Source organism: Antedon mediterranea, chromosome 8, assembly GCF_964355755.1.
Source record: "Antedon mediterranea chromosome 8, ecAntMedi1.1, whole genome shotgun sequence".
Taxonomy (NCBI): Eukaryota; Metazoa; Echinodermata; class Crinoidea; order Comatulida; family Antedonidae; genus Antedon; species Antedon mediterranea.
Window position 1 is genome coordinate 12466283 of NC_092677.1, and position 14551 is coordinate 12480833.

General features: G+C 31.2%; 1 protein-coding gene across 6 annotated transcripts in view; it reads left to right on the plus strand.

Annotated features, from left to right (window-relative positions):
• The window catches only part of LOC140057304 (puratrophin-1-like), an 84753-nt gene that overhangs the window by 51731 nt on the left and 18471 nt on the right, over positions 1-14551 (plus strand). For all 6 annotated transcript variants that reach the window (XM_072102901.1, XM_072102900.1, XM_072102898.1 and 3 more), the window contains 5 exons: positions 2907-3006; positions 4088-4198; positions 5601-5717; positions 6131-6381; positions 12671-12809. In XM_072102901.1, coding sequence (XP_071959002.1) covers positions 2907-3006; positions 4088-4198; positions 5601-5717; positions 6131-6381; positions 12671-12809 — 718 coding nt within the window. The remainder of the gene's footprint in view (positions 1-2906; positions 3007-4087; positions 4199-5600; positions 5718-6130; positions 6382-12670; positions 12810-14551) is intronic.

Below are 14551 nucleotides of genomic sequence, written 5' to 3' on the forward strand. Positions count from 1 at the left end.
TTTTATGGTAAATTGTGATAAAAAGTGAGAAACAATGCACTACCTAAGTAGCTCGCGGCGATCGACCTCTCGTGGATGGTCTTAGGCCTAGCTAGGCTTAGTTTTGTAGGCCTAGCTGGTAAACATCGATAACGTACGAACATCGTACGCTAGCTATATACTTAGCCTGACGTTGCATAGTTGCTGCATTAATTGTCTTTCTATTTTTGCCAGACTCCGTTGGGGAATTGGGGAAAACCCGGTATTTTCGCTGAAAAGTTAGGAGTCTTCCATTTGTTTTGGCTTCACGATCGATCGAAAAGTGGGCGAATTACAGGTGAAAAACAAAAATATCAATCCGCGCGCAATGCATTTTGGGATTTATAGCGGGCCGCTATAATTATTAGAATCGATTTATTTTTCACATTTTTAACCGTTTAAAGACGGAAAAAGTTATCGCAATAGGACCATATAGTATTATTTTTACATTAAATATAGTTTGTGATCTTAAATTAGATCTAAAAAACGTAGGGAATGGGGCTTTAAAAGATATCTAAATTTTACCAAATTGATTATGCCTATAAATTATCTTAATAATAATAATCTATATTTATATAGATTTAAAGCAGGTTGGAAACTATCTTTCAGTTACTTTCTCTTTATTTTGTTAATATTACTAATCAACCAATCACAGATGTCCAACTAATTGCATAGTATAAAGTAATTTGAATGCGTGTTGATTTATTTTGTTTCACACCTTTTGTTGAGATATTAAGAGAGGTTTTTGAGAGGAAATTATAATGTGCACTTGTCGTTATAGAAATAGGGTGTTGTGTTTAAGACTCAAATTTGAGGGAAATTAAGGCCATACATTTAAATTAAAACCAAATTAAATGATTATTAGTTGAGTACATAGAGGCTATTTTGAGACTAGACTTAGATTGAAGCAGAATTGTACTATACTAACTAGAGAAGCCCATATTCATGAATATGGGCTTACTCCTGAGGGATCCAAGGGATCGCATGCTATACTATATTTAGGTTATATGCATGATATGCATATAACCTCTTGATTCTGTCAAAATCTTTATTTATTTATTTATTTATTTATTTATTTATTCTTTCCTTAGCACTATTTGTCCGTGAATTATCTTGGCATCAGTTTCATCTATCTAAGTCAATTTTTCAGAGTATATTCCTTATGGCCAGGAATCGATGTGGTTATGTTTTCACGATGCGCAATCAAAAATTACGCGGTCTACGCGCGATTTAACGAAATCACGTTTGTAATCATATCTTCACAAACATGAATCACTTTTAAACAAAATTTGGTACTCATAAATTTCAGGTCATATTTCATCATATGGCAATACAATTACGTGCGTAGCGCATATAACGCATGCGTACGCGCGCTTAAAATGTTCAAAATTGTCAGAATTTATTTTCGATGAAATTAGAGTACGTTTCAGGCAATTTTAAGCGTTTAAAAAATTGCCATGAGTGCGCAGATTTTTGCACGCGCACTGCGCGTCAAACGTTAATGCGCACTGTTTGTGTCCGATTACTGTTGTATAACCTTTCTTAAATAATATCATCATATTTTATTCACTTTTCAACGCGAAACAGCGTTATACGAGCACGTCAAAAGTGACGGGCTACGCACGTGTAAGTTAACAAAATGGTGAAAATATGCTAAATTTTAAAATTAATATATATCGTTAGAATGCTCGGGAACACCTATTTTTTATTTAATTTTCTTGAAGTGTATGTATCATATGTATGATTTATTATGAAATTAGAAGAACAAAAGTTGATTAAGTCATCATTAATGGCATATTAAATTTAACAAAATTAATTTCGACAACCAAACAAATTATAACATTTTCTTAGGCCAAAATAACAAACTTAACGTTAACTTTCTTCCTTAAGAAGTTCATATATTAAAGTTAAAAGTATATAGTTTGACAGTGCATCATTTTTTTTAATTTTTAAAGATGTCATCATAGTAAAACATTATAATTCATTGCGGTATGTAATAATCTATCTGCACCAAAGTGGTTACTGCATAGTAAATACACGGAGGAATCTTTCCATAACTTTTAGTCAGTTGTGTATGGCTCGGTGGTCTTTGCTCGTGTCTATAGCATTCAAGTACCGAGATCGAGTCTCACCTTGGGAAACGAAACAAAATAAGTTTTTTTTTATTATCCGTATTGTTTGTTCAAATTTATTTCTTAGTGTATAGATTATACACATGATTTATAATGAAATCTAGATAAAAATTAACTTATGTCTTTATTATTATGTAACAACAAATGTGGTTTATGACATTATACGCATATGGATCTTTGATCGGATTGTGATACCGGCTATGGTGTTCGCGTTAGCAAGGTCCTATCATATATTATAAATAATTAAAGATTCTGAGAAAATCAATCAATCAATATATATTTTAAAAATCAATTATCTTTATTTAAATCAATGCATATAACCTATAATTCGTCATAGTGACGAATTAAATCTAGTTATATATATATACTATATTATGTAAACAATGCTAAAAGGCAAGGAGAAAAATGAACCATATACAGTAGATAGAAATATAATAAATATTTTGTTCCACTAATAATTTTGGATTTCTGTATTCAGTTAAAAAATATGAATAATGTTGACTATTATTACTCATTTTTAATTTTAGTTGTGACAAATAGAAACGTAAACATTCTAATTTTCTAAATAAATCAAAATTTAATGAAAAGAAAGAATCTTATATAGATACTTGCAAAGTCAGGCAGTAACCTTTCATCTCTAATTAATCAGGAAGCCAGAAAAAATGTAGTTAATTAACGAATGCAGGAAACTTGTGATGTAATCAGCGTTGTAATGATTACAAATGCAGTTACGCATTATTCGGTTTTCTTTTGTAGGGAGGATGTGACCAAACGTGGACTGACCGTAGTTGTCGATGCGCGCAAACCTACAAATAATACCTTGGATTTTTTAGCAGAAGCCGTAAACATGTTTCAGGTAATTTACGCATTTTTTAAAACATATTTTTATACTATTTTAATTTGGTAATACTATTTGGTAATACATTTGTTTTATGATTGGTACAAGTTTTTTGAAGAGTTTTTAAATTTACAACATGCTATATTTTGGTTGTTTGAGCAAATTTCAACTTTTTCCAAATGTATCAGCACTTTGATGTTGTTATTTAATATGTACAAAATCACTTTTTGCATTCAAATTAGTTATACATTTTTTGTTTTAATTTTTTAAAATCATATTCTTATTTTATTTTAGGCAAAACTAAAAGTAAGTAAAAGACCCAGGTTTATGTCTGCATAATGTTGTTAATGAAACTTTTTTTTTTTGCACTATTTTAAAATTTTAACCCCTCTTTTTTTTCATTTAATTCTTTCCATACCCCAAACTTCCTTCGTCCTTCATCCTATTTTTAATTTTCATCATTATTTGTTCTTTCCATTTCATATTCAACAGTATTAGTAGTATTGTGGCTTGATTGTAAGATCTTTTTTAGTATTTAGTTAAATAGACATTTTCCAAAGCCTGAGTATTTCTAAATTAGTTCATTAAATACATTAGCATAATAAAAAATAAAGGATATGCAAATTAGCTTTATGATGGTCTGTGTTTTAATTCTAAAAGAGTGGAAGTCAGTTGGAAAAACTGTTAGTGCTCTCATCTTTTGATTGTGAAATTTAGAGGTTGAATCATATCTTGTTAACTTCTAGATATATATATAGAACTTTTGCATCATGATATTTCAATTAACATACCTAATATTAAACATTCTTAAAATAGCATTTTTGAAATAATTGTAATCTTTATTTATTTTTACTGCACATGTTAAACTGTAACTTTATTTCAAATTATCAATATTTTTTGGAAAATAGTCGATCAATAACCATTCTGTATTGTATTAATACCATCATAAAATGTCCCAAACACATTCTGAATACCAGACTTTCCGGAAAACCAGACATATTTGGCCAGCCAGCCCAAAGGTGTCCGGTATTGATAGAGTTGATTTTTAAAATACTGAAAAGGTTATAGTATATTAATTGTTTGCTGATCTTTATTTCAGGATTCTTTTCCTGGTACCGTGTTTGAAGTTGTACTGCTAGAACATTCAGTGCCATTGGGCCGATTCAGCTCCCAGTCTAACTGTCCATTCAACATCCCTCCTACGTTTAAGGTTTGTTTTTTTCTTGCAAGTTTGCCTCTTTTTTAAATAATCAATAGTGATAATAAAATAAATACAATTTAATCTCCAGTTTTATTTAATCTAATGATATAAAGATTTGATTCGAGGTTGAAGTTTAGGAAACAGTTTTCTGCAACCAGAATGTTCCACTTTCGATGATGGTTCAATTTCACTTTCTGTCTATCTTTGAGATGATGCTCTTTCAATTTAATTTTTAATTGCGTTCCATGTTGTCTGTACAAATAAAAATGTCAATATCACTGAAAAATAGAATTTTAGATTTGAAATGAATGAAAAACCAAATCATATTTTTATGATTTTAAACTTTATTGTGGATGCAAGATTTAAAATTTCTAAGAACATTTTTTTAACATTACAAGTGGTAAATTCTTATAAAGACATTCTCTGTTCATGTCTGTATTATTATGACCTTTGGCCTGTCAGAACCAATAACTAAAGTTGCTGTGTAATGCACATAGAGGAAACATTGAATTAACGAAGACACCAATTAGTAGATTATAGGAATTAACAAAGTAGGGGATGGTACCGGAGTATCGACCAATCAAATACCTTAAACCAATATGTATGATTTCAAGGAAGTCCAACATTAATGTCGCCCCACTATGTGGTTCGGTTATAAAGTGTATGTTTACTGTCTAGTGGAAGATATTTAGAAGATTTAGAATAAAATTAAGGAAGTTGGTGAATTCTAAAATTAGGTGTTAAATTTAACCTAATTTTTGCATTGTAATTTTTTTAAACTTTTTTTTTTAAAGGGGTCGGCCCTTAGGATCAGTATATGTATATAATTCTTTATGTTAAACTATTAATAAAATGCGTATGTGTGTGACGTTTTGACTTTGACAAGAAATCTTCTTCTGGCAATGACTAGATGTTAGTGTTTGCTAGGAGTCGATTTGCTAGTTGTAGCACCCCCTATTACAGTAGTAAGCTTAGTCTGCGATTTGCCAAAGTTCTTCGGCTTTTAAGGTGAAATAAACAATTAACACTTGCATAAAAGATAAAACAGGACTTTTTTACAATGGAAACAGCAAACACTAAAATATTGAAGCTACTTAGAAGGAATTCAAATAGGATTATGCTTTATCCATTATTTTAGGAACAGAGCATTATGATATAACATTAAAGTGCACAATTACCATTTGGTAGACACGGATGTCTGAGACTAATTGATTGCTTGGACGTTTCCAATATGCATTAAGTATTCTTCTTTTATTGCCTGGAGTAGTTCTAAAGTTCAGTTTTCAAATTACATCTATTTATTCAATTGGAAGTATTATAATATAAAAGTGAGTTTTAGAAAATGTATTTGTGTTCAGCAACAATCCGAATTGATATGTTTAAATATTATTATTATTATTTTTGTCCATAGTTTCATCAAGTGCGGTCATTGGAAAAGCTGTACCAATTTGTTCCAGCCCAGAATTTGACCAATCAGTTTAATGGAACTTTTAATTACAACCACGAGGCTTGGGTTAAGTTTAGAATGGTCAGTGGACAATTTGGATTTTAACTGATTAATAAACTCATCAAACTAGTTTGATAGTGTAGACAGAGCTTTACCATATATGGATATGATGACATCAAATCACTACCATATTTGGGCATATCACTACCATATTTTGGCATATCACTACCATATTTGTCAGACTAGTTTGATAGTGTAGATAGAGCTTTACTGTGAAACAGTGACAGTGATTCTAAAAATAGAACCTTCTCATGGTTTAAAAAAAAAACTTTATGAGGTGTTAATGCAATAATTTTGTTTATTTCAATAGGTGTAACTTTATATTCGCATTTCCACTGAATGGCCAATTATATTATATTGCGTAAAGGAAAGACATAAACCTTTATGTTATTACTCGTTCCCTTCCAAGCCACTACTATTTTATTCTGCCATAGAAATTGGAACCATTTATGTCTGGCTGTCGAAGCGCGGCCAAGTACTTGTTGGGATCGATAGAGGAACTTGCGAAGATGAACTGGGATGGTAACTCTGATGAGATCAATGACTTGATAGAGAAGGTGAAGGCCAAACACAAGATGATCTATCGGGATCAACGATTGGCAGGTCTTCTGGAGGAGGGTGATGCCATCTTAAAGGCACTGCAGGATGAGCAAGGAACAGCTCTGGCTGGATCAGAAGACTTTCGGTAAGAAAACTTTTATTTCACATTTAATCAAAAGCAACATTTCCTACACATCTCTGTCTAAAATTGAGTTTTTTTACTGACCTTTTTAGTATACATTTCTTGATGATAATTTTATTTAAATACTGTATACTTTGCACCAAAATGTCTTTCCTGAATCTAACCAATTACTCAACTCCTTATGTAAAGGTACTCCAAAGTAGTTAAATACTATTATTCTGTTGGTGCAGTACCCGCTAGCTAATGGGGCTGAAACCTAGCCATCAGCACAAGCTTTGTGGTCTAGAGTAAGAGCGCAAGGCTAATGGTCCGAGAATTATATAGTATAAAGTACAAAATTACGTTAAAGTAGGGCATAGATCTGACCAATTATACTTAATTTGATATTTCCCGAGGAATTGAGATGTCATTAATAACCCGCTACTATGTCAATGCAGCAACATCTCTACACGTTTGTATGCAGATATTTGGCCCAGTGTGTTTTAAGTATAAGTGGTTTATTGTGGAAGCAGTAACAGCTTTCTGTGAAAGCAATGAGAATCTGAGGCGTATGTACAGATATGAGTATGTCGCCATCTATGATTATGCTAGAGATTTGGAATTTGCTGCCCTCTATATGTTATAAACTTTTTTGTTCAGAACATAGGAACTCTGCTACTGGTAAATAATTGTATAGTAACTTATTTTTATTATTGACAAACAAGAACAATATACAAGACTGGACAAATTCGACAGTACATATAAAGAAATATTGTGAATATTATCAGGTTCTAAATTATATAATTAAACAAATGATTTTTTTTTATTTTTGATAATATTTTGTAGTTGTTGTTTATTAGTTTCCACAAATTTACATATAATTTTCTTAATAAATCATTAAATATTTATCAATGCGGATGGTGGTCACAATAAGTCTACAAGTAGACTTTGAGCTGTTTTTATGAAATTATTTGGTAAACAAATGAGGTAGGTTACCTTCAAACCAATTTATGAAAGGAAGAAAAAATTGAAAATCCATGGGAACATCTTGTTGCAGTGAAAGCTGTAGGGTATAAAAGTCCTTCGGTTAATCATTTAATCCAACATAAGGAAGCTTCCATAGGTTAAGCCAAAAAGTTCAAACAAAAGCAAACAAACTAAACTAACACCTTTAATTCCAAATGAAAGATTTTAGCCCCAAGCAAAATCAATAAAGAAATATAGAGAGGCCTATATAACTGCTTACTTTCACAAATTTATCATAGAAAATTGAATTTAAATTATCTAGGCCTAAGGTCTGGTTTATGCATTCCCAGCCAAGTGGAAATATTTGTGTAAACTTGTCAGACTGAATTTAGATTGAGGCTAGGCCTAAGGTTTTGTGAAAGTGGATATGTTAACCCTCTTAACTATTGATTCGTAGAGAATTTAGAGGTTTATTATTCCCCGATTGCAACATAGGTAAACAAAGAAATCATAATTTTACCTCACAAGGACCAGTGGGGTGATTTACTACCTGCATGAAATATTATAGCCTATATTTGATTTATGGTTCATTGAATGACTGAAGTAGGCTTTGAAACCAGTTTTGTGTTGGATCTTATAATGTGTAGTAGATAAGTAATATTGCTTAAAGATCAAAGTGCGTCATTAAAAAGCCCAGATAAATACACAGTCTTACTGCACAGAGAGCCTCATTAAAGGATTTACACAACTAAACAATCATACCCCTTCAATAGAGGCCTATAGGACCGTTATCAGCTTTTATCAAAGGGTTTATGTACACCTGAGTGAGTGGTATCGCAGCCAGATGTTGCATGAGTGACTTAGCTGTGTTTCCGGTGGTGTGTTCGTAGAGGCTGATTAACAGGATAATTTGAATAACTTGTGAATTAATGAGATGTTTCTCGAACCAGTTCAAATTTCTTAGTCTTGGCTAGGTAACATGCAACTGAGCTGATTATTGTGTTATTGCCAGTACTCTGTATGGTATAATTAATCTTTGGAATAACTTGAAAATTAGTTGAAAATAAATGAGGAGATATGGCAAAAAACTGGAAACGTTTAAGGTAAAGTTGACTATAAATGTTTTATACAGTACAGTATATAGCATAGATATGCGTTTGTTTAAATGGTAATTAGGTTTTAAAGTTCAAACTTAGTTGCAACTACTGTTCCTGTTTTAGTATCATTTATATGAAAATATTAGGTTTATCTTAAATCTAAGAATAGATTTAGTCATATTCAAACATTTTTATGAATTTAAAACTAAAAGTACAAAACTAAATACTTGTTAAAACCAAAATAATAACCAAAAAATTAGCTTGATATAAAACAAAACTATATCAGTTTTTCTCATAATTTGGCAAATTAAATTACAAGGCAATTTTGAGGTCTAGGCTTCTTCATGGTCCAGTACAATCTAATTTTTTAGACAATGTCTTTTTTATAATTAATAAGATAATTAAAATGTATTTTTATCATTTTAAAATGTATTTATTTACTTTAGATGGGATTAAAGAAATTTACAATAGATTTTTGTATCGGCAAGGTCTAATATACAATACAAGTTAGGGTCTATAGGCTTCACTAAGTCTAATGTAAATACTGGCTTTTAGAACCAGGGACAAGGAGATATTATAAAAAAGAAAAGATTATCTTAATTAATTATTGGATTTGGTGATTAAACTTATTAGGGTTATGGTTAGTTCCGCAAGATTGGTGTAAAGTTCTTTTTTTTAAAATGATTTCATATAGATAAAAGTCACAATTTAATTAATTGAAAAAATATATATTGCTGACAAATAGTAATTGTTAGAAATTGGTTTATGCTTAGTGAAATCATGTTTTTGTTAATGTTTAATTTATTTATTTTTTTTTTTTTAAGTGAATAACTTTATTAAACTACAAAATATAATTATTCAATTGAGACACCCATTTACTCATATTCATCTTTTGTGTTTATAGAGAATGCAAGTTTATGTTTATGTTTGTGCAAAGTTAAAATAACAAACAATTCCTTAGCAACGTTAAGCATCTTGTTATGATACTGACACAGTAATAATTTGTACCCTCAGCACAAAATTGAAAATTTCAATATTAACCTATTATAAAAGCAAGTCCTTAGCAACTTTTAACGTTCTTGTTATTTCTAAAATGAAATATCATCATTATATGAAAATAATGTTGAAACAGTTGACAGTTTCCTTTATGTATAAGTCTTGAATAAAGTACATAAAATCCTTGTACCAATATTGAATCGCCTTCTACTTAAACAACCCACTTGACCTACTCCTATTAATACTCCATTACTTCATCCAACCCAACTATTTCTTGTCAGCAAGGCATAGTTTTCTATTTTAAGTACATAGTTTCACATTTTTAGTAGCAGAAACAGGGCACGTCATATTATAATGACGTTGCATATTAAAAATGTGCAACATTTTTTCCCTCAGCAATGAAGCCAAGTTTGCAGTAAAAGGAAAATATCAATTGTATATATATATATAATTTGTTATTTATGCAAATAATCAGCATAATTAATTGACAACATATAGATAGTGATGTTCCTATATTTAAACATTTCATTTTTTGGTTGGTATATTAAGGGAGATAAAAACAAGATCTAGAGATCTTTGCTATTCACGGACTATCTTTTGTTGTTTAGGAAATAATTAACATCCATAATGAATGCTCTGCCTTTTGATTTGCATCGGAAATGTCTCGCGACAAGTTCACCATTCTCTCTGAATAGTCACCAACAAACCCATCACTGTCTCATGCTAATCGACCCTGTCGTTACTTTCGTGAAATACAACCTGACTTTTGTATATTTTGGCAAATAAGGAGAAGAACAATTATTAAATCTTGGATGTGAAAGCCACTCTCATATCATTAGTACAATATAATAGTTTGATGAAATTTACTGTGAAAATGTTTTTCTATGTAAAACGCACCTGTGAGTGTTAAAGATACAACTGCAAAAGAAATACCGTGATTGAATAGGTTTAATCGACGGGAAGTTTGCGTCTTTTGTGAGGGGCAAATGGGTGGTGATGCGTAGGCGTCGAATAAACACTTAACTCACCTTAAAGTTTTAGAGTTACAAAGTATTTACACAGTGCGGGTTGAAATTTGGCAGTTGGAACGTTTATTTGTAACATTTGGTGAATTTATTTTGGTAATTGTAAGCAAGAAATCGGAAATAAATGTTTGGTAGGGTGGAAAATTTAGAAAGGCAACAGTTGGTAGTTTATTTATTTTCAACAATTCTACTTCCGACGATTTGATACAAATATTTAGTTTAAAATAAATTGGGATATGAAAACATAGTCAGAAAAATATCGTTATAGAATTGAAATGTTGTTTTAATGAAAGGAACAGATAAAACATCAAAGTTCAATTGTTCAAAACTGTAATAAAAAATTGAAGTATTAATAAAACTTCATAAAATAATCATTTTTTTATACATTCTCAGGATTCACCCCAACCCCAGGTCAACCCCAGGTTACCCCCAACCCCAGGTTACCCCCAACCCCAGGTTACCCTCAAACCCTGGTTACCCCCCAACCCCAGGTTACCCCCAACCCCAGGGTACCCCCGACCCTAGGTTACCCCCAACCCTAGGTTACTTTCGCTAAACACTATTTACATTCTCCCATTCTGTAAAAGTTAGTTTCTCACCTAACCATAGTGTGCTTCAATAACTTCCTGTACTTGTTACTTTTTATTCTTTTAAATTAATCCACTTTAAATAATCACTTAATGAAATTAAGTACCAATATAACAATAGGTATGTTGCTATTTATTGTTTACTAAAAAGGTGTATATATTTTTGTACTGCTTTATTATGACGCATTATTTGAAATCATCCAAGCTTAATTAATAATAATTGTCAACTTAAAAAAAAATAAATTAATAGTTAAATGAAAGAAAGCAGTTGGATTGGACATTATGTTCAAATAAAGGAAGTATAATTAATTGAAATAATCACTTAAAACATTCAATTCAATTTCTTTGTAAGACTTATTTGATTTGATGAAGAATAACAATACATTTTAAAAGGATAATAAAGAAATTGAAACAACTGTAGTTGACACCGGTATGTGTACTGTATCTCAAACATTCTCACTTGAGCACATAGCCCTACACATCACAATAATACTTGCGCTATGTGTTAAAACAAAGGTACAGTAAAACCTCTATAAAGAGAACATGTTTAGGAAGCAACAAAAGGTGAGTGAATTAGGTTTGACCATAGTGTTAAATATATTGCTATTGTTGAGTTTTATGGAACCGGTGTCCCCCTGAATGGAGATTGTCTGTCTGTCTGAGATAGTTGTGTCCCCTGTTTAGGGGGTTTCCTAAAAAAAAAGGAGCGACACAATTTTAACTATAAAAACTATAACATTAATGTTATAGCTAGCAATAGTATACCTGACCGAAATACAGAAGCCTATAAACATTGTTAGAAATTTGTCCCCGTTGATTTATAAGTCTATCACAGTTGTACATTCCAGCTGTCAAATTTGTTGACAGACAAAAAAAACCAAACCAATAATTTTTATTTTACTATGTAAATGTGTTTATTTTGTTTTCAACCTTTTTCCTTTTTTTAGTTAAAAATATTCAGTTCATCTTTTTGAACTGAGGAACTCAGATATTCTAAATTGGTCAAACATGTACTATATCGGTGTTCCTAAATAACAGTTACACTGTCATTTTAAATATGACACATTTTTTGCTTTAAATTACATGTTCATTTTGGTATGTATACTACCATCTACTTGAGATATATGGACAAGTTCACTACAATATATAACCTTTCGCTGATAACTATTCAATCCACAAATATGCCGCCAATGAGATAACACATTGTGACTCTCTATAGCAATGATAAGCGTCATACAGTACTGTATGTGGGTGAATTAGCGAAAAAATAAATCGTTAGATAATGTCATTGACTTCTCGTTTATGACCAGAAACATTTTTCCAATAGGTGTGCAATAGGTGTGCGAGGTGTGGGTGGAAATTTGTAGTCCCTAGTTAGGTTTAAGAGACTGCCTATCATATTGTACCAACAAAAGAAGGATAGTAAAGGAATTTAGCATCTTGTTTGTGTTAATGCTTAATATTTTATCACCATTCAGATAAGGCATAACCTAAATACAAAGAAAGGGGCATACATCTTCAACCGGTAGATGCTAATCTGTAGTGTAAAAACATTACTTCATTGATAAATATCAGTATCAGTTACTTCATTGATAAATAGAAATAAATACATTACTCTATGATCTCTTCTTGTATTTTCTAGGGATGCCATCCGATGTGTCAGTAACCTCTACAACCAAGTGCACGAAGCCTGTGGTCGCGTGGATGCCATGGCTGAAAATAAAGTATCGCAACTCAGTCAGCACTTGCAGCTACGCATCTTTGAAGAGGAGGCCACTAAGGTTGGTCTTATTATCTGCTATTAGATATTTTCAGCGGAATTTTTAGGTGTTCTCTAACTCTGAATAAAGAATTTTAATAAGGTGTGTTTGTTAGTCATGTCTTGTCTGGTGCACTGAGAATATTAACATGACGTAGAAGAAAAAAGCAAAGCAAGAAAAAATACGAATAAAAAAATAATGTGTATTTATTATTACAAGACACGCACTGATGTTTACAGTAGAAAACCAATTAGTTGTTTAATTATGGCCATAGTATTAAAACATATATCCACCCTTGTTTGTTTCATTGGAAAGTTCCTCTTAATAAGGGTTTGTGTTTCACATGAGATGGTTATACTGTACTTGAATATAACAAGTTTAATTTGTAGCCTTTTGATTGTGTTAATTGGAACGCTTCAACATTTCCTTTTTCCAAGAAGATCAAAGATTCGACGTTTCCTAAATTTGATCGTGATTGACAGATTACATGACCCTGTCAATACTTGACCAATAAATCTGATTATGAACTTTTGTAAAATATTACTGAACATTTCAATAATTACACGGGACCACCTCCAGTTTGATTAAACCACCGATAAAAAAAATTAAGAGAGCAACAAAGAATAATTTAATTCTACGAAAAAATATCCCATGATTGACATACCGAATGACCCTGTTGATACTTGAACAAGCAATCCGATTGGACCGCGTTAAGTAAAAAATCAATGATTAAAATTAAAAGTGAAGTAAATACAAAAGAATGTATCTAATTAAAAAGTTATATTGGGGATGCCCTCAACCTTGGTGTAGTTCTTGTTGAGTGGGTACTAGCGACAAATTGCTTTGACATTGGTGTTGGATAAAGCTGGGAATGGTTATGCATCAGTGATTGTCTGCTATTGATGTCATTATCTGGCGATATTCAGATTTAGTTTTTAATTCATCAATTATAGGATAAAACTAAAAGAATTTTCGTTGAAAAGGGGAAACAAATAAAAGAAAAAATAGAGAAGTATTTCATTTTTAAATAAACTAAAGAAAGAAAAATAATAATAGTTACAGAAAATATACATTGTAACTTTATTTATTAATTATTTATAAATTTGAATTAATTTCTAGAAGCGAATACTAATGATTAGTAATACTATTAATATAGTAATTTAGAGATTGTCACTCTTTGGTGATATTTATACATATTCTCCTACATATATATATTTAATTAACAAATTATAAACAAATCTATATAGGATCAAATACTGTGTACTGTACACCCAAGATATTTGTAAGCAAATTAACACTTTTTTTTAAATTTTTTTAAAACCATATTCAATGAGGGTGATCCATCCAGCTATTGCTGATCATTAGGGACCCTCAGGTTCACAAGACAAACATATACACAAGATGCTCTACACAAACAAAGTCTTATTACAAGTCTTTGGGAGTGGAGTGATTTGATCCTTATAAAATTCCTAACATGTGACGGGATTTGAACCCAGGACCCTTAGAGTGGTAGCCAACCATCATAACCACCAAGCCACAACTCCACTCCTACTTCTGTAGTAGCCAATAGAATGTCTGTTCTCTGACCAATAGGAGGCAAGGTATCTATACTAACCTCATTATTGCGTTTCTGCGGTATTGGTATTTCCTTCATTTCTATAAATACATTGTCACAAATACATCTTCATTTAAAGAACAAAACAAACGATAATGACACACACGGCGAACTAGTCTAGATACTGGTTCTGCTTCGTTAGGCGACT